We start from the raw sequence: 27765 nt of genomic DNA on the forward strand, positions 1-27765 counted from the left end.
TGATACCATGACCCAATATCTTCAGGTATATGTGAAATGATGATATACGTATCACAAACAGCATATCATAAGGACGATTCAGATGTCCTTTTCTACAACAATATGTTGATTTTGTTAACTTTTACTGAGTAATATAATAGTGTATGTAGTACAATTTGATCATAATTTTATAACTGGATAGCTATAGTTAGGAACAGGTTTGCTAATAACTTTGCAAACCATACTTTGAACAATACTTTGAAGAATATTCACAAAAATATATTTTTTTAAAAGTTAATCCATTTCACCTTCATCCTGGAAAGTTTTGAGGTAATTCATCAAGCAGGGGCGGAAAAAAGAGGTCCTAAAATATATTTCCCTTTGCAATTTTCAATAGGAAAACTGAACATTGTTACCATAAACACAGCTTAATAGAATTACACCACGTTTGGCAGAAAGCTAGATCTTGGGCTAGAAAGTGTGCTTTTTGTGATTTCCTGTAAATATGTTCAGTAGGTTTTCAGAAGTAAGGTTCAAAATATTTGTATATTTCACACCACTGAAGAGCTGCAGAGATCACAGATCTAAAGATATGCTCTGATTGGCTGTCACCACATCAACAAGGACCATTAGCTAGCTGAGGATCTGTTGTAAAAATGTCTTTAGAAAGGTAGGCTAGAGCCCTTAGGGGTTGGCATGATGGCCGCACACCCCCATCCCCTGAACTTCCAAAAGGCCCCAGCTACCCTATCCCCCAGATCTGATACTATGATTAGGGTGATATGTGGCCTCCCTCCTTGACCATTCTGAGGTCCTGGGGCCCCATCTCTCCGGGCTGATCTTCAAAATTGGTTGAGGGGTTGTGCTGCCCTCCTCCATGAGCCTCATAGAGGCCCAGAGGACTCCTTCATCCAGAGCTGAGCCTGAAATTTAGGGGAGGGGGCATCAAGTCCTACTCACCTAGACTCACCAGCCCCAGGCTGACCCCATCCCTATGGAAGAGACTAAAGAAATGTCCCAGGTATCCCCTCACCTGGGACATAGCGGTTCCCCTCCTACAATAGTGTGCGCAGGGAGAACTTAAACTCCCTGCCTGCACTACTGCAGGCAGGGAACACAACTTTGTGCCAGCTCAATGGAAGCAGAAAGAAGTTGCTTCCACTCAGATGGGGGCAAAGGAATGGAGCTGGCTCCCCCTTCAGCCATAATTCTTGCTGCCGGGGTGCCCTGCAATACTAATTTCCTCACATATTACATCACTTATGACATGTTCAATAACATCATTGATAATATCACTGCAACATCTGAAATGACATCATGGGTGACAACACTGTGCATGCTGGGGAGCAAGTTATAGTTACTTTAAGGTATGAGTTATGGTTACTTGTGTTCATTTCATGGAAACATTGTTATCAAGTTTGGAAACATGTCTTAATAGCTGTATGGCACACATGAATGAAGTTAAGCTTTTCACTATTTATTGTAGGTGCCCAAAACTTTTACAGCTATTGCGCTGTCTTTTTTGCATTTGTGGATGTGCATATGTGATGAATGAGCATGTGTGTATTTGTTAATTGATGTGTAGTGTACACAATGATCAACATGGAATTGGACCCATCTCACAAAGGTAAATTCAGTCATAAATATATGTTCATGACAAAATGTACTTCTTCACACCTATCGGTTTATCACAAACATATTCCTAGCAGACATTAGAGAGATCTCAGCCATAAGCGCAGAGTTCTTTGTGCCATAACCCCACCAAAGCTATCTGAAAATGAGTGTTCCAAGAAATGGCTAGTCTTGGAAGTTTGTGAACATCCATATACTTTATGTTTGTGGGCATTTACAAACTCATCTGATTCCCCCTTCCACCCTAGAAATGGGGATTTCAAAAAACCCTTCTAGTCTGGTAAAAGGGTCGATCACATTCAGATTTGGTGGTGGTGGTCTATTCCCTTTGTGCATAGTTTTCTGCTATTGAGAACTCTTCATAGTGGTAATAAGATCCCTGTGTGAATGTCACATGTGCTGGAGCTGGAATTCTTGATTCTCAAACATCAGATGTAATCACCATACAAATCCAGCCACTGGTCTTCTGCACCTATGTTAGTTAACCACAAGAGTGGATACGAGCTATCATTTACAATAATTTCTATAGACAGAGAAGACCGATTGCGACCTCACAGGAAACAACAATTGGAAAAGGAATATGTTAAAAGGGGTTTATTAACAAATCAATTCAATCCAAAATTATTAATTCATCATGTCCAAAGTTTAGCCACTATTATTACAGATTTTAATTCTCTAAAAGTTGATACTTCAAAATAAGTTAAAAGAGAGCATTAGTAAGAATTACAAACATAATGCAAAATGTGCAACAAGTGTGTTCCATAAAATCACGAATCTATATTAGAGAAGGATAAATCAAAAAGGGCATTTAGTCAATAAGGTAAGGTCACAACTTCAGATAAAACAAAGAAATGTTTCGGATGACAAAATTGGAATGTTCAGGCACGAAGCCCTTCCATGCAAGCAGTGGAGATTGGCAGTGTTGAGAAGGATCTTTTCAATACCAAGTCAGCAAGCATCTATGGAGTCTGCTTCTCCTAACCAGTCTAAGGAACAAACAATATTATAATTCAACAAAACTCTAGTTACAACATTTCAGATTGTTCCCTCTCTCATGCATCAGTCATTCTCATCCTAAAACTGGGATTAGGTAAACTCCCTTATACCTCATGTGATTACATGGTCATGCATGGCTATGTCCTTCAGTTGTTACACTGGGCAGAATATCTGGGGTAGACCACACTTCTCAAGTGTTGAACTTGCTGGCACCTTCCCCTCCTGGTGGAAAGTTCAAGGTCAGTCATATAATACATAACAAAAGCCTATCCACTACCTATAGAAGGCCTATGAAAATTGCAGTATCTGCACTGGGAATGAAAAAACGAAAACAGTATCATGCAAAACAACAGCAAAAATTTGAGAGAAGGCATCTTAGCCTTAAACATCTAGGGCCAGATGTACGAACCGTTTTGCATGGCGCAAACTGCGAAAATCGCAGTTTGCGCCATGCAAAACGGCCCTCGCGATGCACATTCCAATTTTGCAAGTCGGTACTGACTCGCAAAATGGGAATGCGACTCGCAAATAGGAAGGGGTGTTTCCTTCCTATTTGCGACTCGCACCGCGATGCAGAATTGCTTTGTGACCGCGAAAGCGGTCGCAAAGCAATTCGCAGTTAGCACCCAATTGAAGTGGGTGCTAACTCATTCGCATAAGGGAATGGGTCCCTATAGGACCCCTTCCCCTTTGTGAATGTCGCCCAAAATATTTTTTCAGAGCAGGCAGTGGTCCAATGGACCACTGCCTACTCTGAAAAAACGAAACCAAATGGTTTCATTTTTTCTTTTGTAATGCAACTCGTTTTCCTTTAAGGAAAACGGGCTGCATTACAAAAAAAAAAAAAAAACTGCTTTATTGAAAAAGGAGTCACCGACATAGAGGTCTGCTGTCTCCAGCAGGCCACCATCCCTGTGAGTGCAGGGAATCGCAAGGGGGTCGCAAATTGCGACCCACCTCATTAATATTAATGAGGTGGGTCTCTGCAACCCCCTTGCGATTCGCAGAAGGTGTCTGAGACACCATTCTGCATACAAATTTGCGAATCGGAAATTGCAAGTAGCACCGACTCGCAATTTCCGATTCGCAAATTCGTATATTGCTACATCTGACCCTTAAAGTCAACATTCAAAATGCTATTAGTATTAGATTAACTTCATTCATTACAACATATTAACTAAAGTTTTTTCTTATACTAGTTAAGTAAGATTAGCTACTAGAAATATATGATAAATACGCACATATTCCTTAAGGTTGTAAATAGCACTTTGTTAATGGATTTGTTTAATTTTACACAAAAAAAAAAAAAATACACTCCTTTGCATGGCCGTTTCATAAGAGTGACTGGAAACCTGTATCATGCAGCTTTTTTAAGTACCCCTGGAAAATGCTTGTGAATTCGAGAAATTCTGAAAATTTGTCTGACTTTCTTGATGTACTGAACCTGTTTTTGGTGTATATTCATTGAGGTTTGTTAACGTTTGTGCAAATTAGTTTGCACACCATGTGGTCTGGATTTCAGAGTTGCTATTCCATCTCGTATAGATGGAAGCCAGGCGTTTCACTTTTTTATTTTTAGAAGTATTCTCTTCCCTTCCTTCACTTTCTAGTTTAGACTAACCTTGCTATTTAAGTGTTATTGTTTCCAATATGTTTAAGAATCCTTTGAATAACTGGCAAGTCTCATGTAAACTTCAAGCTTGCTTTTTAGTGATCTTGTACGATGGAAAGGTTTACAGGCTTGATAATCTTGTTTACTGGCTTCTTGGAGAAATCATGACATTAGAGCGCGAGATGTAGTAATCGTGTTTGCTAAGGATGAAGTGATTGGTTTCACACAAAAAATAGATGCAAGCTGACATTTCAGAACTATTGCAGCCGTGGAGAAAGAATTAAATTATAAGTCATTGAATAGGTTAGATGATTTCACTAATGGAGCAGATTAAAGGTTAGAAGAGAACCTATAAGAGAAGCAATTACTGAACATCCTCGGATAATGTAATCAGCAGTTATCAAGAGATTGAGCTAATCAGCTATATAATTTTCCTAGAATGCACGAAATTTAGGAACTGCTGATTATTTTGTGTGTGTGTACCTATGCCGGATTTACAACCGTAACTCCTTTTTTCTATACCATAGCCTCGTTTTTAGGAAATGATTTATATGAGAAGCTCCGATGTCGGCCGAAGTCGGTTTTCTTGGATTCTCACCAGCTTCTCCTTTCAAGGGCCTAGGGACTGTATATGGCACCACTTGCCAGGCCATGAGACTCAGCAGAGAGTCCAGGTGCTGGTGGGGGAAGTCTTTGATGGCCCTGAGACTTCAGAACAGGGGCCAAGCTCAGTCCACAGTGGGATAGGATACAGTGCACCAGGCAGCCTTACTGAAAGGGTGCCTGCACCAGGTGCTGCAAGGAAGTCCAAGGAGGCACCACCAGCTGCATCAAGGAAGGGCAAGGAGGCACCACCAGCTGCGTCAAGGAAGGGTAAGGAGACACCACCAGCTGCGTCAAGGAAGAGCAAGGAGGCATCCCCAGCTGCTACAGGGAAGGGCAAGGAGCAATCTCCAGCTGCTGACAGGAAAGGCAAGGGGCCTGCACCAGCACTCATTCGGAACCCCCACCACCAACCATGGGGTTCAGCCAACTAAGGCTACAGGGGATGGGATGGAGACTCCCACCACCACTGCTGGCACTGCCACCAGCACCACTGCCAGCAGCAGCAGCCACAGAGGGCAGCTGTCCGAGGCTGCAGGGGATGGGCTGGAGCCTCCCCCCACCACTGCTAGCACCACCACTAGCACCGCCAGCAGCACCACTGCCAGCAGCAGCAGCCCCAGTGGGCAGCTGTCTGAGGCTGCAGGGGATGGGCTGGAGCCTCCCCCTACCACTTCCAGCACCGCCACCAGCACCACTGCCACCACTGAGCAGCCATCAGCGCCGGCGAACAGTGTGTAGTCCTGCATCCATAGGCTGTTGTGCGGCCCGGCCCCTGCAAATCCTGTGGGTCTGATGCCCAGGTGAGAGACTGTGACCTTGCACTCCTCAAGATCTGCATCACTGCGCACAAAGCCCCCTCTAGAACCAGTGGAGAAGCCATCCACTCACCCCATCCTTCCCAGGATGAAGCACACAGGGCACAATGCCCCCTCCAGAACCAGTGGAGAAGCCATCCACTCACCCCATCCTTTCCAGGATGAAGAGCACAGGGCACGATGCCCCCTCTAGAACCAGTGGGTCAGACACCCACCTGAGACTGTGGGCCAGATGTAGGTAGCATAAAAATTGTGAGTCGGAAATTGCGATTCAATGCGAATCGCAATTTCCGACTCACAGAATGGAATCCAAGAAAAAAGTGCGACACCAATTTGCGACTCACAAATGTGTCGCACCGCCTTTTGCAAGTTCGCTTTTAGCGAGGCCGCATTTTGCGACCTCGCTAAAGGCGAGGTCGCAATTTGTGAGAAGGGTGTCGCAAATTGCGACTGGCTCGCAAATTGCCTGCAGGTGCTGCACAACAGTTTGGAAATTCACTTCCTGGCTCTTCGTGATGACATCAGAACCAGGAAGTCATCAAATACAGGAGGGAGGACCACATCCTTTCCAAACTGCAGTGCAACACCCAGGAGAGAGGACCTGCTGGTACAATGGAGGAAACAGGCAGTGCTGGAAGAAGAAGAAAGCTGAAATTTTCAGACAAAGAACTGGAGGTGCTGACAGAGGAATGCTGCCTGCACCACAGCAAACTGTTTGGGAAGGCAGCCCTGAGTGCCCCAGACACAGAAAAGAAGATGATTTGGCAGCAAATTCAGGAACGGATTAATGCCATTGGGGTGAGCCACCGCACCCTTGATGAAATCAAGAAAAGGTGGTATGACCAGCGCTCCACGACAAAGGAGAGGGTAGCAGAGTGGCTGAGAGAGATGAGGGGCACCGGAGGAGGCCCATCCACTGTCCCACCACCAACAGCCATGGAAGCAATGGTCGAGCAGACCCTTGAGCCTGAGGCCATAATCGGAAGGGGAGAAGTGGACACTTCTGCGCCAGAGACATCCAAAAGTAAGTACCATGAGATACGCATTCACACCCACAATTGCAGTATACACACTCTCCCAGTACACAGCAGCAGGCACCACCAGACTAGCTCCATTCCAGTCTAGCAACCTCTAGAATAGTGCATTATGGGAAATGTAGTACAGTAGTCAGTATATAGGTAAATGTTTATTATGAGGCATGAAACAGATGTGAGAGACTGACAGTGTATTCCCTATGTCCCACAGGTCTCCCACAAGACACCCCCAGCAGCGACGCAGGGAGGAGAGCATGGGCCAGAGACAGTGCAGGAGGCTGCTGCAGAAATTCCTGGGCCCAGCAGGACACCACCAGAGTCCTATCAGGAACAAGAACAGGAAATGGGGGCAGTTGATATGACCCCTGGCCCCCGCCCCACAGCAAGTCGTTCTGAGGCAGCAGCAGGACAAAGGCGCAGACGCCAACGCAGAGTTCTGGCGGTGCTCCAGGAGGAGAAAGGGGAAGCAGGCTTTGCAGGAATGGAGGCATCCCTCATCAATGGTCAGCGCCTGCAAAACAGACAATTGAGGTCAATCTCAAGAACATTAAACAGGATGCAGAGCAGCATGACCACTGGGCTGGCTGAAGTGAACACGCAGTTCACTAGAATGAATAAACATATGGGGGATCTCACCCAGACCGTCCGCCAACTTGTGACGGAACTGGTGGCAGACAGACAGTATGCAAGGCGCAGGGAGCGCCACACAGTGGCACGATTCGCCCGCATGGCTGCTTCAATTGGGTGTCTTGCAACAAACACAACTGGCCTGTCTAGACGGACAGTGAGCTTACAGGTTGAACTTGGCCACTTTGCGGGCGATGTGGCACGTGGACTTGGCCGCATCAGCCATGCAGTGGACTTGATGGAAGCTAGGCAGGTGGCAAGGGGCACAGGTGAGACCCCTCAGGACAGTGAGGAGGGGTCCACAATAAGTCGTGTGTCTGCCAGTGAGTCCCGTGTGCTAAGGAGTGCAAGTGCACGGCAGGGGTCAGGTGACCCACCTGTGATGAGCCATGCTGGGCGCACAAGGAGGAGGGTGTGAGCCACCAGACACCATGAATCATGAGGCACATTATGTTAATGTGTCCTCATAACATTAGGACAAGTACAGACTTTAACGGACAGCACTTTTCTTTCACCTTATAGTTTACAAATAAAAAGGTTTTGATTGTTCCACTACACAACTGGGCTCCATGTGTCTGACATCAGTGAGTGTTGCAATGTAGTTCCGTCTCTGTCTGCCTTGATTTGCAATGTTTCTATCCCCAGGCTGTCGGTGTGGAAGCTCTTGCTCCTCATCCTCCGGATCTGTGTCTTCAGGGGTGAGATTTAGTAAACATCTGGTGGCAATGTTGTGTAGGATTGCACAGGCGGCGACAATCTTGAATGCTGTTTCTGGGGCATACTGGAGTGCACCTTCACTTTTGTGGAGGCATCTGAATCTTGCCTTTAACAATCCAAAGATCCTCTTGATGACAGTTCTGGTCCGCCGATGGGCACTGTTAGATTGCCTCTCGTTCTCATTGCCAGGTGTTAGGTTCAAGGTAAGTATCCATGGTCTTAGAGCATATGCATTGTCACCTGTTTGCCTGAAATAAGCAATGTTAGCAGGGCATAGATGGTTTCCACAGTGACCTGTATGTAAGGCTTCAGGGTGTATTAAGCAATACCTAATAGATATCCGTCTACAAACTCCCCACGTTCTATGCATTGGTGTATTCCACTGTGCCTGAATATATTTGAGTCATATGTACTCCCTGGAAATTTGGCTACAATGTCAGTAATGACATTATGGGCGTCGCATACCACCTGGATGTTTAGTGAGTGGGTACATTTCCTATTGCGGAACACATATTCCAGATTTGCAGGAGGGCAGATTTGTATATATGTCCCGTCCACACACCCTATTACATGGGGGAAGTTGGCAATTCTTTAGAAGTCCAACTTGGTGCTGTTAATTTCTGACTCATTCCTGGGTAGGTATATGTATGTGGACATGTGTGTGAGTATGGCATCTAGGAAACATCTGAAGAATCGTGAGAGTGTACTTTGGGATACCCCACCTGCCACGGCAATCATCCCCTGATAGCTACCCGAGGCCAAGAGGTGCAGTGAGCATAGCACTTGCACATGTGTAGGGATGGTGCTGCCATGCATTGTCTGTTGTTCAAGCTGCGGATTGAGTAGTTCAATTAATTCTAATATTGCTGCACTGCTCAGTCTATATTTGTCATAAATCTCCTCCTCAGTTTGTTGGAATAGTGTCTGCCGGGTTCGGTATATCCTCTCCTGTCTCTGCGTCCTCCTCCTCCTCTGCTGGGCACCATGGACTCTCCTCCTCCATGCTATCACATACAGTTCAGCCATTTTGAGTAACCAAGATGCCTTCTGGGTCTCCTTTTATACTTTCGTTCTGGTTACCACCTGCTCTCAATCAGTGGTAATCTGGATGTGCAAAATTGGCTTTTTGCGACTAGTCGCAATTTGCGACGGGCTTTTTCATATGGTTTGCGACTCGCAAATTACGACTTCCTATTTGCGGGTCACAAAATCAGGTCCCACATTTTGCGAGTCGGTAATGGCTCGCATCGCTACTTGCACTTCGGAAATGGGATTTTTGCATCCCATTTCGGATTTTGCGAGGTCGCAAATTGCGAATCGGGCCATTAGCGACTCGCAAAACTTTGCTACATCTGGCCCTGTGTCCTTGCACTACCTAGGACCAAGCAGTGGGCAAACCACCCACTAGAGAGACTGTGGCCTTGCACTCCCCAGGACCAATCAGTGGGCAAACCACCCACTTGAGAGACTGTGGCCCGCACTACCCGGGACAGCGCACAGGGCATGTTGCCCCCTCCAGGACCAGTGGTGTTGTGCCATCTTCTGGCTGAGGTGCCCCCCCATTCCCCATCCTCCTGAGGTACCTGTCTATTTCCCTCCTAGTGACGTCTGATATCATCAGCACGCATTTGCGCACTGACCTCATCAGAGGTCACTTCCCCCAGCGTGATCAGAAGAGAAATGCAACGCATTTCTCTTCCAATCATGTGTTGGGGCCTGAGAGGCTTCAAAGGGAAGGAAAGGACTTTCCTTCCCTTTGAAGTCTCTCAGAGCATTTCAGAAGCCGGGGTGGAAATTGGCATGAGGGGAGTGACCCCTTGGGCAAGGGTCGCTCCCCAGAAGGCGGGCAATATTTTTCCAGGCCTTTTCTGCCCCCCACCTATTGCGCCAGGGATCATTAGTTGTTTTTTTGTTTGTTTTTTCGAGGTGACTCCTTAGGCAAGGGTCATTCCCCTGGGGGGTAAATTGTATTTAGACCATTTCTGCCCCCCTTGGGGACTAGATCGGCCAATTTTTGATAGGCCAATCCGCCCCCAAGGGGGGCAGAAACCACTAGGCACCGTTTTTTTTTTGCACCAATTTCACTCAAGGGGAGCGACCCCTTAGGCAAGGGTTGCTCCCTGGGGGGGGGGGGGATTTATTTTAGGCCATTTCTGCCCCCCGGGGCAGATCAGCCTAATGTTATAAGGCCAATCTGCCCCTGGGGGGGGAGAAACCACTTAGGCACCAGGGATTGGTATGTGTGTATGTGTGTGTTTTCTTTAGGGGGCTGCCCCTTGGGTAAGGGTTGCTCCCCATGGGGGCACATTACTGTTGGCCATATCTGCCCCTCTTGGGGGCAGATTGTCCTATTTTTGGAAGGGCCATCTGCCCCCAAGGGGGAGCAGAAAGCCCACCAGAAACCAAGGAAGTTTTTTTTTTCCAAAATAAGAGGGTGGCGGAATGGCCATACCCCCACCCCATATAAATGGGGCCTAAGTTGTTCTGCCCACCAGTGGGCAGATGGGGCAATTACCCCTGATCCATACCCCTTATCCATATCCCGGGAGGGCAGAAAGTCTACTAAGTGCCAGGGAATAAAAAAAAAATAGTGTGGTGGTAGATACCAACCACTTTGGGCCTGGTTATGCCCCTACCCCAACTGAGGGGGTAACAGTCTTTCTGCTCTCCCCTGCACTCTAAAACATCTTATCCCACAGCAAGCAAGAAGTCATTTGATTATTTTGGGTTTTGGTTTTACATTTGGGCCACAAGAGCTTGGCTAACTCTCAAATTCATCCCACTTGGAATGGTGAGGGCTGCACTTTATGGACTTTGGGACGCTGCCATGTAGAAAAATCCTCAAGACCTAGACACATCTGAAAACTAAACATCTGGGTGATTCCAGGGTGGTGTGTTTCACATGCACCCCATACTATTTTCTTACCCACAATGCCCTGCAAACCTCTAACTTTGCTGGAAATCACACATTTTTCCCACGTTTTTGTGATGGAACCTTCCGGAATCTGCAGGAATCCACCAAATTCCTACCACCCAGCACTGTCTCATCTATGCCGATAAAAATTCTGCTGCACTTGTCAGCCTAAAAATGTTTTTTTTCAAAACTGCCCTTTTAGTCCCGCTTTGGTTACCCCTCAATTTCAACATGTTTTTGGCTGTTCCCTGTCACAAGCACTTAGCCCACCTACACAAATGAGGTATCAGTTTTACCGGGAGACTAAGGGGAACGTTGGGTGGGATGAAATGTGTCCTGGTGCGGTGATCCCACACAGAAATGTGGGAAAACTGTGATTTTTTAGCTAAAGTTGAAGTTTGCTGAGGATTCTGGGTAAGAAAACATTGAGGGATCCATGCAACTCACACCTCCCTGGACTCCCTCGGGTGTCTAGTTTTCAATGTCTGAGTTTGGTAGGTTTCCCTAGATGTCTGCTAAGCCAAGGACCAAAAACGCAGGTGCCCCCCGCAAAAACAGGTAGTTTTGTATTTGATAATTTTGATGTGTCCAGATAGTGTTTTGGGGCATTTCCTTCCGCGGGCAGTAGGCCTACCCCCACAAGTGAGGTACCATTTTTATCGGAAGACTTATGGGAATGGTGGATAGAAGGAAATTTGTGAATTTGAACTTTCTGTCACCCAAATGAGAGGAAAAAGTGTTTTTTGGGCCAAATTTGAGATTTGCAAAGGATTCTTGGTAACAGAACCTGGTCAGAGCCCCACAAGTCACCCCATCCTGGATTCCCCTAGGTGTCTAGGTTTTAAAAATGCACAGGTTTGCTATGTTTCCCTAAGTGCCGGCTGATCTAGAGGCCAAATTCCACAGCTAGGCACTTTGCAAAAAACAGCTCTGTTTTCTTTGTAAAAATGTGATGTGTCCACGTTGTGTTTTGGGGCATTTACTTTCGTGGGCGCTAGGTCTACCCACACAAGTGAGGTACCATTTTTATCAGGAGACTTGGGGGAACGCTGGGTGGAAGGAAATTTGTGGCTCCTCTCTGATTCCAGAACTTTCTGTCACCGAAATGAGAGGAAAAAGTGTTTTTTGGCCAAATGTTGAGGTTTGCAAAGGATTCTGGGTAACAGAACCTGGACAGAGCCCCACAAGTCACCCCATCTTGGATTCCCATAGGTGTCTAGTTTTCAATACTGCATAGGTTTGCAAGGTTTCCCTAGGTGCCGGCAGAGCTAGAGGCCAAAATCCACAGCTATGCACTTTGCACAAAACAGCTCTGTTTTCTTTGTGAAAATGTGATGTGTCCACGTTGTGTTTTGGGGCATTTCCTGTTGCAGGTGCTAGGCCTACCCACGCAAGTTAGGTACCATTTTTATCGGGAGACTTGGGGGAACACAGAGTAGCAAAACAAGTGTTATTGCCCCTTGTCTTTCTCTACATTGTTTCCTTCCAAATGTAAGACAGTGTGTAAAAAAGACTTGTATTTGAGAAATGCCCTGTAATTTACATGCTAGTATGGGCTCCCTGGAATTCAGAGATGTGCCAATAACCACTGCTTCTCAACACCTTAACTTGTTGCCATTTTGGAAATACAAAGGTTCTTGATACATATTTTTCACTTTTTATATTTCAGCAAATGAATTGCTGTATACCCGGCATAGAATGAAAACCCATTGAAAGGTGCAGCTCATTTATTGGCTCTGGGTACCTAGGGTTCTTAATGAACCTACAAGCCCTATATATTCCCGCAACCAGAAGAGTCCAGCTGACTTAATGGTATATTGCTTTAAAAAATCCGACATCGCAGGGAAAAGTTACAGAGTAAAATGTGGAGAAAAATGGCTGTTTTTTTTACCTCAATTTCAATATTCTTTTATTTCAGTTGTTATTTTCTGTAGGAAACACTTGTAGGATCTACACAAATGACCCCTTGCTGAATTCAGAATTTTGTCTACGTTTTCAGAAATGTTTAGCTTTCTGGGATCCAGCATTGGTTTCTCACCCATGTCTGTCACTAACTGGAAGGAGTCTGAAAGCACAAAAAATAGTAAAAATGGGATATGTCCCAGTAAAATGTCAAAATTGTGTTGAAAAATAGGGTTTTCTAATTCAAGTCTGCCTGCTCCTGAAAGCTGGGAATATGGTGATTTTACCACCGCAAACCCTTTGTTGATGCCATTTTCAGGGGAAAAAACACAAGCCTTCTTCTGCAGCCCTTTTTTCCCATTTTTTTTTAAATACAATTTTTTTGCTGTATTTTGGCAAATTTCTTGGTCTCCTTCAGGGTAACCCACAAAGTCTGGATACCTCTAGAATCCCTAGGATGTTGGAAAAAAAGGACGCAAATTTGCCATGGATAGCTTATGTGGAGAAAACGTTATGAGGGCCTAAGCGCGAACTGACCCAAATAGTCAAAAAAAGGCTCTGCACAGGAGGGGAAAAGCCCTGGCAGCGAAGGGGTTAAGCAAGAAAATGCCTACTTACTAAAAGTGGCATTTTCAAACACACAATCTAAAAAACAACTTCACTAAAAGATGTATGTTTAAATTGTGAGCTCGGAGGCCCTAAACTCTTTAGTTCCATCTGCTCCCAAAGGGAATCTGCACTTTAATAATATTTGAAGGCAACCCCAATGTTAACCTAGCCCAGTGAAAAACTAATTTGTCAGTATTTCACTGTCAGGACATATAAAAGACTTTATTATATGTCCTACCTTAAAAATACACTGCATGCTGCCCATGGGGCTACCTAGGGCCTATCTTCGGGGTGCCTTACATGTAAGAAAAGGGAAGGTTTATGCCTGGCAAGTGGGTACACTTGCCAAGTTGACTTGGCAGTTTAGAACTGGACTCACAGACACTGTAGTGGCAGGTCTGAGCCAAGTTTACAGGGCTACTTACATGGGCTGAAGGCCCAAAAGTAGCATTTGATTTACAAGCCCTGGGCACCTCTAGTGCACTGTACTAGGGACTTACTGGTAAATCAAATATGCCAATCATGGAAACTCCATTACACATACATTTTACATAGGAACACTTGCACTTTAGCATTGGATAGCAGTGGTAAAGTGCCCAGAGAAACAAAAACAGAGTCCAGCATACATCAACAACCTGGGAAACAGAGGCAACAAAGTTAGGGGAGACCACGTCAAGGATGCCAAGTCTAACAACTATTAAACTTCATATATACATGTATGGTGGGCTGGGAAAAGGCGGGTGTCAAAAGGCTGAGAGATTTATTTTCCAATGGAAATATAACTTTCTTTGAGGAACTTTTGGGTGAAATATGAACTGACTAGCTATTTGTTTTTTAAATACTCACAAAGATTATACTTTTAATACAGGAAAGGGGGAGGGTCCTAGTAGCTTCTCTGAAATAAAGCTTCTGGGCTTTTAGCATTCTCCCCAGGACTTTTTCTTCTTGCATTTGTTGCCATAAGTGGGACGAGTATGCCCCGACGTGGGTCCCGTGCTCTTCATTCCATTGGACTCAAGCTAGCCTGGCTGATGAGGTGTGATACCCAGAAACTGGTCCAAGGATGCTTATTTTCAGTCGAGGGATGTCCTGGACTGGCAATTCGAGCTGGACAGTTGCCATGGGGAGCAGGGTCAAGAATGAATTGCATATGGCTGGGTCCAAACTAGAATGACATGGGTAGAAATAAAACAATGGATTAAGACCCAGATCGCTGTACTGGGGGTAAATGTTTCACATTGTTCAGTATTCCGTCCATCACTTTTTTTTTTGCCTTTGTTGCCCTAAGTGTGATGGGTATACCCAGATGTGGGTGCCATCCTTCTCATGTCACTGGAATCATGCTAGCCTAGCTGATGAGAGTTTATACCCTGAAACCGGACCCAGGATGCTTGTTTCCTGCACAGGAAGGAGCTGATCCGGCAGTTCAGGCTGGACTGTTTTCATTGGGAGCATGGTCAAGACTGATTTGCATATGACTGGGTCCAAACTGGAATCGCATGGGTAGCAAAAAAATATGGACTGAGACCCATATCTCTGTACTGGGTGTGAATGTTTAACATCATTCAGCATTCTGTCCATCACTTGTTCTTTTTTGCATTTGTTGCACTAGGTGGGACAGGGATACCCAGACGTGGGTCCCGTGCTCCTCATGCCACTGGAGTCAGGCTAGCCTGGCTGATGAGGGTGACCCTGAAACAGGTCGTTCCTGTGGGGAGCAGGGTCAAGACTGATTTGCATATGAGTGGGCACAAACTGGAATGGTATGTGTAACAAAACAAAATGATGGATTTAGGCCCAGATCTCTGTACTGGGGTGAATGTTTGAACTGTTCCGCATTCAGCCCATCACTTGTTATTTTTACATCTGGGTTTTTTAGAGCAGAAGGGTGAAAGTTCGATTAGCCATATTTATGAGAGCTTAAACTCCCTCTCTAGTGATGATTTAGAGAAGCAGCAGGATAAATGGAAGAAAAGGTTAGACTTCTTAGACTGTTCATTTCTGAGTCCTTAGAATTATCACATACGATTTTATGCTCAGTGGGACTACAAGCCCAATGCTATAAAACTGCTTTGTATCTTTATTGCACCCCGGCCAAAATCGCTAAATGGAGAGGTCACTCAGATATGTGCTGCCCCAGCTGCCATCAAAAAGTGGCTAACAATTCATATATTTTGTACCTGCCCTACTCTCAAGCCACTCATTAAGGGAACATCAAATTTTCTGGAGGTCTCCTAAACTTCTCAAATGGTTGTTTTTGAGTTCATAATAGCGCGGTCCCCAGGCCCATTAACTTTTTCTTTTTGTAGCAGTGGCATTGTTGAGACTCTGCATGGCTTCGGGGTCGCTGGACATGAACCCTACTACACAGCTGCAGTGGTTGACAAGAATATTGGCACTGTCTCATCTTCCCATAAGGACGAAAAAAGGAAGATTAAGGGGGAGGCGGATCTGGGCCAATTTCTTGGATTGGACTGATTCTTATCAAGGGGTGCAGCAACCTAGGATGTAGATGTTCCATCGTTCCCTATATTTTGCACTTTACCAATGGATTTTGCATTCTTGTCGAATTGATGGATGGGACTATAGAGCTTTGCAAGACTGCATGCGAACAATGGTGTTGGAATTGTGTTTGATTGTGACTCCCTGCACACTGGTTTACATTTTTCAGCATCTGCCCTGAGAGCAGTATCAGGGGTGCCTCAGCAATAATAATTTTATTGTCTTATAATTCATCTCAGTGGTCGGGTCCCCAGAAGTAACAACATTTTTAGGTGCATGAATTATATTAGCATCTATGATCGTCATTTTTTTTTCTTCTTGGATTATAGTGTGTGTATAATTATGTGAATTGGAATGTATAGATTTTATCTCTCTCCTCTTGTGCAATTCTGAAAAATCTGCAATAAAAATACATAAAAAAAGGAAAATAGAACAACTTCAAACTTGACTGAGGTGTGAATTGAGGAGTTTTGATACTGAGAAAACTACTTTTGTGTGTACTAAAAAGTATGTGTAATTGTTCCAACGTACTGGGTTTTCACAATGTAGAATTGTTCTATTTCCAAGGCTCCGTGATGGGGAAAATAAAAACAAAAATGTACAAATACAGTAGGTTTCATCTTGCCCAATCCTGTATTCAACATCCAGGCAAAGGCATACATTCCTTGCTTGATGTTTAATGCATTCAAAATGATTTACCTTTGCACATTGTCATCATCATGACATGCATGCTGTATTATGTTATGAATTACATCTATACATCAGCGACCAGTATTACAGCGTATGTGGATTTCATGGATGCCCACATGTCAAGTAGTACCTCCATTGAACAATGAATGCCAATAGTATGGTAATAATTACCATCTATTGCACAAACCATCACTGTGCAACACATGGCTTCATTAATTTAGGAAGTAGCAAAATTGTGTGAGTTGAATAATATGCCATGGATGCCACCATTGTCAATGGATACCCTCCGGATGCCAAGAATTCCGAATATATTGACATGATCACCATTATAACATAAGTGGGCACCACTCTCCCTTGGATGTGCACAATATCTCAAGAATAAAAGCCAGTCTATGAGTGATAGGCAACATCATTCTACAGACACCTACTATATTCCAGTAATTATCACATTTATTCCCAACACCATCATGAATGCTTACAATATTCCAGGAATTACTGTAATTCTGCCAGGACCAGCTTTATGTGAATGACAGACACCATTGTACCATGGATGCCCATTGTTTCCCAGACTTTATCATCATAGTGCCATGGTGAATATTATGCCAGCGTTTACTCCTACAATTAATACCTGCAATATTCCATGAATTCCAACATACTACACTCCACAATAGATGTTCTAATATGCCAAGAATGATCAACATACTGACATTGTCAATATCATGCCATGAGTTCTGCACCACTGTGCCTGGATTTGTAAAATATATGCAGAAGGACCACTGTTCTGTTAGGAACACCATAATGTGAGAGTTAGATACTGTCATACCATGGATGCCAACAATATGGAAGAAATTATCACAATTCTACTAGGATTAACATTATGATTGAAGGTGACACCATCATAACATAGGTGACCTCTGTATTCCAATAATTTCCACTGTTATGCATTGATCTGCATGACTGCCAAGAAATATCACCATTATGAAAGGCCTGACATTTTACCTTGGGTGGGGAATTCCCATCATCACATGGATGCTGCCAAATTACCAACAATTATCACCACTGTGCCAACATTGGGCACTGACCATTATCCTATGTATGCCCACAAGTTGCCAATATTTACCATCATTGTACCAAGGCTACCACTTTACCAGAGCTGATAGTGAGTCCAATATGTAAACAGGCTCCACATTGTATGTGCCCACTGTGTGGCTGTCCTTCCTACTTAGCGCCTTCCCAGTTGGTCACACAACCTCCCCAGCAAAATACTTAAGTAAGATTTTGACCTATGAAGCCCATAGAAAGAAACTTAAGCAGAAAAGAAATATGACCAACCAATACTCAAAACATTCATTGTAAACTTAGAAATGCTCAGACAGGACTTTTAACATAATGGGAATAGTGGCCATCTTGGACATGCCCCTAGAATTTAAGATGTTCCTTCCCAAATCCTTGTGTGTCACGAAGGGAGATTCTGCATACTTTTAGTACTGGGCTTTTTTTCTGAAGCGAAGCAAGACTTTAGAGTCAGGAATACACTGTAGCTTCAACCACAGATTGCCCCTGGCAGTGTTGCCAATTAAGAACCAAAAGAACTACTAACCATCACAAGTGTGGTAATTCAGACTATTCCACCCCCCCAAAGCTATGGGAATGGTTTGGGTAACAGATGTTAGTCATACATAATGTATATTGAATTAATATACAACTATTGTGGTGCTTATCTCTGAATTAGATAAACAGTACCACCATGTGGCAGACTGTCATAAGTACTGACGCTGACAAATAGGTGTTGATCGAAATCACCAGAAACAACCGTCTCAAAGTAAGCACTGCCTAATTGTTATGGCAGCAATCTTGTATGCATCTCTGAAAGTCTGTGACAATAAAATATCCAGAAAAAGGCGTATTTGAAAAGGTAACATTCACGTACAAGACAGATTTACATGGATAGTCTTAGCCAATATGAAGCTTGTTGAGAAAACCCTGTGTGTGAAAGTAAAGTATTTTTTATCTAAAGGCAATCACCACAAGAGGTTTGTTGTGAGTCTCAATTGGTAGAAAGACTGCAGTTTTGAAAAATCATTAAACTTTAATTGAAAGGCATTATATTATAGATGAACATTAAGTTGACATGAAAGAATATAACAATTTTGGTAATTATTAGTAAGACTGAATAGCTGTTTGATAATTATCTTCAAGGTTTGAATGTTTAATAACATCAACCAAGAGTGAAAGTCATAGCAGTGATTGATGTCAGCTGTTGATTTTCTTATGGTCCCCTTAACCTTATGGTGAACTCAAGGGAAAAATGGAACATTAAGAAAATGTAATGAAGAAATAGGAATTAGGAGACATAATACACCTACTTGCTATCTGCAACTAGTATTTTTGCAACTAGAAAGTTTTTTTCTATGAACTGACACATATACAAATAGGTCAGTTTTTAGAAAAAAGGACTAAGATTGAGTGTTGTAATCCACCCTACCTTATTGATATTTATGAGATTTCAAAATAATTTTAAATCACTCCACTTGTAGATAACCTCAGGTATGGTGACCTGCTAGGTTCAGCAGGCCATCATGTGTGTGATTAACTCTAAATAAAGTACTTTTTTAAAAGCATCCTTATTTGCTTAGAGAACATAGGTCTTCTTAAAAAAATTTTTTTTTTAAAGTTGATAGTTTCTTTGAGAGTTGACAGTGGTCAACTCAACAACTGCCTACTCTTCCAGAAACCTGTTTCAAAACTAACTTAGGGGAAGGGTTCTCAATGGGTCCTGTCCCCCTTTCCGAATGGATCACAACATCCTTTGAGGAGTCAGTAATATTTCAATGGTTTGCAACTGGACTTACAGTAGCAGACCATTGATGCATATGGTACTGAATTGCTATTTGGAAGGGATGCCCACAACATGCCCCGTCCATATAATGATTCATAAACCCTTTCTATGCTCATTTACTGATTATCAAATATTTTTTTTGATTTTGTAAGTGGGTTTACCACATAGATAAAAACATTTTAGATGTTGCAGACCTACTAATTTGTCGAATTGCAGACCTTATGAGCACTAAAAAATGTTGTACATCTGGTCCCAGATTACTAACAGTTTGAAGCAGAGGTCTCACTTTATATTTGTTTAGCATAGGCCTGGCAACAAGTACATAGTTAAGAGTTTTTTTATTCTCAGTCTTACTAATCTTCAATCAATTCTTACGGATCATGTAGCCAACACGTGTTTTGTTGCCTTGGCAAGTTCACCAATTATTTCATCAGGGTTACATTCAAACAAATTATGCTTAGCTATTGACAAAATTGATATCACACATGCATAATGAATTCATCACCAAACACACGGTATAGTGCAGTGGTTCCCAACCTGTGGGCCAGGGACCCCTGGGGGTCCGCGAAGCCTCCTCAGGGGGTCCGCGACTGCTTAAAAAATGTAACAATATTAGATCCCAGCTATCAGTAATGACTCAGTGGGGGTCCCCGGGTCCCAATAATGATTCAGTGGGGGTCCCCGGGCTCCAGTATTGATAAAATGGGGGTCCACAGAAGTCAAAAGGTTGGGAACCACTGGTATAGTGGCATGTCGTACCTCTACGTAGTCTACATATTAGTACACATTCCATATTTCTGGATGCAAATAATGTCGGGCCTAAGAAGAAACCATAGTATGTAATGGTGAAATAAGGATAGTGTTTCACAAATAAGTGAACCACGAACAGTGCTACCATCCACCTAGTTAAAACACTATGCATGTAAAAACCTAGGGGCATAATTACAAGTGGCCTGCACTGCCGGTGCATCACTTTTTGTGACGCACCGGCAGCACAGGCTTCTGACCCATATCTACAAGGCCACGCAAAGCCACTTTGCTTGGCTTTTCATGGCCTTGAAGATGTGGAGTAAGGCAACGCAGTGCAGGGTGCTGCATTGCCTTACTTTTATCAATGGGTGTTGTTGAGTGTTCCCACGCAACATCAATGAATTTTGATGCATTATTTGATAATCAAGGTTTTGCAAACAAGGGAATGCTTCAAAAGCCTAAGCCACCTCAGGGGTGGCATAAGGGTGACGCAACAGGGAGAAATATGTTTATTTCTCCCCGTTGTATCTCATTCTTTATATGCTGCATTTTGAAGCACACATAGAAAGAAGAGAATGCCTCTTGTGATTGTTTTTGTGCAGGAAGGTGTCCCCTTTGTGTCCCAGCACAGGGGAAAAGAACAGGAATGCGTTGTAATTTGTAGATACAGTGCATTCTTGCCCTTTTGTTTTGATGCAGGTCAGGTCTGCAAGAAGTCTTGCAACCCTGCCCCAAAATGCTGTAAATGAGACCCCTAGTGTGTGGGGCTGACATCTCAAATCTCAAAAAGGGAAAAAAAAGTAAAAAAAGAGAAAGACTAAGCTCCTGTGTCATAAACAACCACAACTTAAAACCACAAGACCTGTGTCTTACCAAATCACAACATGTTATAAATGATCTGGCCAGTGTTTCAGCAAAACACCCTATTGCCAGAATCCTGTAACTCAAAATAAATTGAACTGCTATAACCACATTCAGTAACCAGTGTGGCTACACGACCAGTCAAAATTTATTGAAGATTGAGAAGAATGAAAATAAAAGAACAATTGATATAGACTGTCTACACTGAACTTTATAATTTTGGTTGCTCTGGGAGTCATCATTTTCTTGCTGGAAGCTTTGCGCTTTTGGGAGAAGTCCATGGTGGTGGCTTCTCCCCCTTTGAGCACCACATGATGTTATTTGCTTTCTGAATTCTTAAGGCACACACAGGTTTGCACCACCTAAAACCTAGCCACATATTCAAATTATCTTACTTAGTGAAGAACCGCTGAATTTAGGACACATTAGATGAAGAGCCCTGCAACCAAGCCACCCTTTTTCTTTCTTTCCTCTCAGTCCTCTTTCCATTCCTTATCTGTTGTACCTGCATGTTTAAGTTCAGACTGCAATGCACAAGTTTGAAGGAAGAGTCAACAGCCAGTATGTCTTAAATCTAGTTCTCTCCTATTGGATTATTTTCAGAACTAATCAGGTAAGATTGGGTTCTTGACCACATTAATGAAAACACACATGCTCAGATACTCATACACATGCACATGCATGTGTACACACAACTTTGAAGAGATTGTATTGAAAGCTTTATCCTGCTGTTCTGAATCCCACAAGGGCTTTGTGCTGTCTCTCCTCTTAAACACATGACTGGGCTCCTTGTTTCATAGAGGAGATGAGAGCTGTTGCAGAGACAGGGGTGAGATCTCTTCCCACCTCCTGCAAAATATGTAAAATGAAGGTGAGTGCATGCTACTGGGGCTGGAAGAAGTAGTCCTCAGAGAGGCATGATACGTAAGGGTGAGAGTCAAAAAATGGCTCAGGTTACGGGTCTAATGGTGAGGTGTCTCGAGAAAGAGAGGACAGTGAAGTGTGTTGAGAGAGGAGGAGTTGGGAACTGCCTCTAGGTAGGTGGAGACCGAAAAGTATGTTTGGGATGTGGATTAGACAGGGAGATACCTCAGGGGTCCAGTTTGAAATCATCCAGCTCTGCTGACAGCTTACCTTCCAGCAAGGGATTAAATTTACATTTTTTAACTATCCTAGTAAAACTAGGCATTGATTGTTTTAATATTTGGCAATGTGACACAGGTTATTGCTTCACAGTATAATGATTGATTTCCAGGTATTCCTGGGTTATCAAAACCTAAAACAGTAAACATGCCTTGCTTGTCACTTGCCAAGAAAAATCATCACAAATTACACTGAAGGCGCTTGGTCACACTGAATCAAGTGGTTTGGTATTGGTAGGACCAAAACATGCCCAGGAAGCACCGGATACAATGTTTAAAAAAGGTTATTCAGCCCTTTGCCAGGTGTGGAAAGTCAAGTTCTTTTTGATGCAGGTTTGGTGAAATGTAACTGTGGCAACAACATAATGGAGAGGTGGAAGAACATTTTCAAGTCTCCTTGACACAAGTCTCACTTAACAGACAATATACCACCAAACAGTGATATCTGTAATTGCTTAATCCAAAATTATACTCAAATCAAATTGCAGTACACAGAATCAGAAGGGGAGATTAGTATTTAAAGCTTTGGAAATGCAAGTAACAAACAAGGATGGGCAATATCATATAAAATCTGTGTCAGGTTTACTTGACACCAATACATCATGTGATGTATTCTGCAAACCCAGCCTTTTCTAACTTGTTAATCACTTGCTTTCTTTTAAGTAAAACATACTTCAAGTTTCAACACTAAACCAGGGGATAGTAATGAGGGAAACACGCTCACTATATAGTACCGCTAGTAGAACAGAAGGATGGTGCTAATCTAGGTTTTTCCCCTCATTGGGATGGACCATAGGAAAATCCCTAAGTATTACCCAAAAAAGGAAGCACTCAAGTCCAAACAGTCGTTGGGGAGATGTTTACCCAGACGGAACACGTGTTGGCTTAGAAGTGGCTGGCTTTGAAGTGGATGATACTATGAAACATTAAAGAAGAACTTGAATTAACCTATTGAACTATGGATTATATACAGAACTTTATCTATATAAATTTTGGACTTGAGTGCTTTCTTTTTTGGCTAATACTTCAAGTTTCAAAATCAAATTCTTCGGATATTATCCACATATTGGCACAAAACCATCACTTGTAAGGTATTTTTCCTTTGTTGTTTTCTCTCTATTGAGGTACTACTGTATATCTTAAATTTTAGTTAACCCCTTCTGTGCCCAGGACGTAATGGTTACGTCCTGAGGCACAGTGCTAGCGCTTCCTCTGGGGGTCCCCCCCACCCCCCCAAGGCAGGGATGGAAGGGGAAGTCCTTCCCCTTCCAACCCCCCACCCCCGTGACATCAGTGCGCGATCACGTGGGCCTCCTCCATCGCGCTGGAAACTCAGCTTCCAGCGCGATCGAAAGAGAAATGCAAAGCATTTCTCTTCCGATCACGTGGAGGAGGCAAGAGAGCCTTCAAAGGGAAGGAAAGGAATTTCCTTCCCTTTGAAGTCTCTCTCTGTGTTTCAAAAGCTGGATTGCACAATCCGGGTTTTGAAACGCCCACTGGACACCAGGGATTTATTTTTGGAAATGTAATTGGCATGAGGGAGCGACCCCTTGGGCAAGGGTCGCTCCGGGGAGGGGGGGCATTTTTTTAAAAGGCCTTTTCTGCCCCCCCATGGGGGCAGATACCTCTAGGCACCAGGGAGCATTTTTGTTGTTGTTGTTGTTTTTCTTTTTGTTTTATATTTTTGAGGTGGGGAGCGACCCCTTGGGGGCAGATTGGCCTATTTGTATGAGGCCAATCTGCCCCCAAGGGAGACAGAAACCACTAGACACCAGGGAGTTTTTTTTTTTTTTCCGCGAATTTTACGCAAGGGGAGCGACCCCTTAGGCAAGGGTCGTTCCCCTGGGGGGCAAATTTATTTTAGGCCATTTCTGCCCCCCTGGGGGGCATATCAGCCTATTTTAATTAGGCCGATCTGCCCCCAAGGGGGGCAGAAACCACTAGGCACCGGGGATTTTTTTTGTTCGTTGTTGTTTTACAGATCGGGAGCGACCCCTTAGGCATGGGTCGCTCCCCTTGAGGGGAACATTGTATTTAGGCCATTTCTGCCCCGTTTGGGGGCAGATCGGCCGATTTTAGGTCAATCTTCCCCCAAGGGGGGCAGAAACCACTAGGCACCGGGGATCATTTTTTTGCGGCAACGTCACGCAAGGAGAGCGACCCCATAGGCAAGGGTCGCTCCCCTGGGGGGTGGGGGGGAGAGGGGAAATTTTATTTTCGGCCATTTCTGCCCCCCCGTGGGCAGATCGGCCTATTGTTATTAGGCCGATCTACCCCCGGGGGGGCTGAAACCTCTAGACGCCAGGGCAAATTTTTTTGTGTGTTTTTTTTTGTTTGTTTGTTTTTTTAGAGATGGGGAGCGACTCATTAGGCAAGAGTCGCTCCCCTGGGGGGCAAATTGTATTTAGACCATTTCTGCCCCCCTTGGAGGCAAATCGGCCAATTTTAGGTCAATCGGGGGCAGAAACAACTAGGCACCGGGGATCTTTTTTTTTTGCGCCAATGTCACGCAGGGGGAGTGACCCCGTAGGCAAGGGTCGCTCCCTGGAGGGGTTGGGGGGGGGGCAATTTTATTTTCGGCCATTTTTGTCCCCCCTGGGGCCGGCTGAGCTAGAGGCCAAAATCCACAGGTAGGCACTTTGCAAAAAACACCTCTGTTTTCTGTGAAAAAATGTGATGAGTCCATGTTGTGTTTTGGGCCATTTCTTTTCGTGGGCCGTAGTCCTACCCATACAAGTGAGGTACCATTTTTATCGGGAGACTTGGGGGAACGCTGGGTGGAAGGAAATTTGTGGATCCTCTCAGATTCCAGAACTTTCTGTCACCGAAATGAGAGGAAAAAGTGTTTTTTTGGCCAAATCTTGAGGTTTGCAAAGGATTCTGGGTAACAGAACCTGGTCAGAGCCCCACAAGTCACCCCATCTTGGATTCCCCTAGGTGTCTAGTTTTCAAAAAATGCGCTGGTTTGCTAGGTTTCCCCAGGTGCCGGCTGAGCTAGAGGCCAAAATCCACAGGTAGGTACTGTTTTCTGTGAAAAAATGGGATGTGTCCACGTTGTGTTTTGGGCGATTTCCTTTCGTGAGCCGTAGTCTTACCCATACAAGTGAGGTACCATTTTTATCGGGAGACTTGGGGGAACGCTGGGTGGAAGGAAATTTGTGGCTCCTCTCAGATTCCAGAACTTTCTGTGACCGAAATGAGAGGAAAAAGTGTTTTTTTGGCCAAATCTTGAGGTTTGCAAAGGATTCTGGGTAACGGAACCTGGTCAGAGCCCCACAAGTCACCCATCTTGGATTCCCCTATGTGTCTAGTTTTCAAAAATGTGCTGGTTTGCTAGGTTTCCCCAGTTGCCGGCTGAGCTAGATGCCAAAATCCTCAAGTAGGCACTTTGTAAAAAACACCTCTGTTTTCTGTGAAAAAAATTGATGTGTCCACGTTGTGTTTTGGGCCATTTCCTTTCGTGGGCGGTAGGCCTATTCATACAAGTGAGCTACCATTTTTATCGTGAGACTTGGGGGAACGCTGGGTGGAAGGAAATTTGTGGCTCCTCTCAGATTCCAGAACTTTCTGTCACCGAAATGAGAGGAAAAAGTGTTTTTTTGACCAAATCTTGAGGTTTGCAAAGGATTCTGGGTAACAGAACCTGGTCAGAGCCCCACAAGTCACCCCATCTTGGATTCCCCTAGGTGTCTAGTTTTCAAAAATGCGCTGGTTTGCTAAGTTTCCCCAGGTGCCGACTGAGCTAGAGGCCAAAATCCACAGGTAGGCACTTTGCAAAAAACACCTCTGTTTTCTGTGAAAAAATGTGATGTGTCCACGTTGTGTTTTGAGCCATTTCCTTTCGTGGGTGCTAGGCCTACCCACACAAGTGAGGTAACATTTTTATCGGGAGGGAACACAGAATAGCAAAACAAGTGTTATTGCCCCTTGTCTTTCTCTACATTTTTTCCTTCCAAATACAAGAGAGTGTGTAAAAAAGACGTCTATTTGAGAAATGCCCTGTAATTCACATGCTAGTATGGGCACCCCAGAATTCAGAGATGTGCAAATAACCACTGCTTCTCAACACCTTATCTTGTGGCCATTTTGGAAATACAAAGGTTTTCTTGATACTATTTTTCACTTTTTATATTTCAGCAAATGAATTGCTGTATACCCGGTATAGAATAAAAACCCATTGCAAGGTGCAGCTCATTTATTGGCTCTGGGTACCTAGAGTTCTTGATGAACCTACCAGCCCTGAAATAAACTAAATTTTCACTGTATTTTGGCTAATTTCTTGGTCTCCTTCAGGGGAACCCACAAAGTCTGGGTACCGCTAGAATCCATAGGATGTTGGAAAAATAGGACGCAAATTTGGCGTGGGTAGCTTATGTGAACAAAAAGTTATGAGGGCCTAAGCGCGAACTGCCCCAAATAGCCAAAAAAAAGGCTCAGCACAGGAGGGGGAAAAGGCCTGCCAGCGAAGGGGTTAAGATCAGTCAAGGAAATGTATGACTCATTGGACTATTATCTCAATAGAAATGCAGTAATGTTACAACTGTGTTTGGAAAACACATTTACAACTAAATGTAGTTTTATTTAATAATTCAAATTCTGGGAAATGTATGAGCGTGAGAAGTCATCAACCTTGTGTTCCCTCATTGTTTCCTGTTTGATTTTGCTGGCTTCAGGTCTCTACTTTTTACTACTGCTAAACAGTAGTTACATACATTGGAAAATATATATGGTTGGTGTCTCTATGCATTTCAAACACCATGCATAGGACCTCCTACACAGGAAACATGTAAATGAACATAGAGTGGAGAAATCCTAACATGAAATAGTGATGCTCACTTCTCTGGATTCAATTCTTTATCATAGAACCAACTGGTCATTCATCAATTTTATGTCAATGGCTTTATAGTTCATTGTTCAAAAACTTTAGATTGTGCCTTCAGTCATTATTCAGAAAATGACAGCCAACATGTATTTTGCTGTCTACAGCTTGCAAGCGTGTATTTCTTTATAAATGAAATGTGCGGTATAGATAATCAAATAAGTGTAGATTATGTAAACATTTATGAAATTAGAAAGATACTTTGCTTACTTAACATCGAACACATTTATAGAGTGAGTGCCATGTGTGATTCTAACTGTAAAAAAAACTTACTGAATGGAACCAAATCATGCCTGAAGACACATAATTATGTTTTTCAAGAACAAACAGTGAAGTCATTACCAAAAATAATTGGTGAATGACCAGTTACTTCTATAGTATAAAAGGGAATCTAAAGAAGTGCTCATCATTAATTTATAAAGCAGTGCCAATAGCTGCCCCTGGTCTCTTTATATCTGGGAGTTCCCTTGTGTTTCTATAACATATGTTACATAATCAATTGATTGCAAGGGATTATTTTATTCCTCCTACGAAACAATAGTGGGCCCCTTTAGCTTCCTTCTTACTTTCTTCTGTCACTTGTATCTCTTTTCCCCCACTTTTATCCTGGAAACATACCCTTAGCTCCCTGTAGCAGCTATATGTCTGGTGTAGTATGT

General features: G+C 43.7%; 1 protein-coding gene across 1 annotated transcript in view; it reads left to right on the forward strand.

The window, feature by feature from the left end:
• Positions 1-6252: 6252 nt before the first annotated feature.
• LOC138256085 (myb-related transcription factor, partner of profilin-like) overlaps positions 6253-27765 on the forward strand; it is a 41821-nt gene continuing 20308 nt past the window's right edge. Inside the window, exon 1 of the mRNA XM_069205853.1 lies at positions 6253-6664. Within this exon, the coding sequence (XP_069061954.1) occupies positions 6253-6664 (412 nt within the window). The remainder of the gene's footprint in view (positions 6665-27765) is intronic.

This window comes from Pleurodeles waltl, chromosome 1_2, assembly GCF_031143425.1.
Source record: "Pleurodeles waltl isolate 20211129_DDA chromosome 1_2, aPleWal1.hap1.20221129, whole genome shotgun sequence".
NCBI lineage: Eukaryota > Metazoa > Chordata > Amphibia > Caudata > Salamandridae > Pleurodeles > Pleurodeles waltl.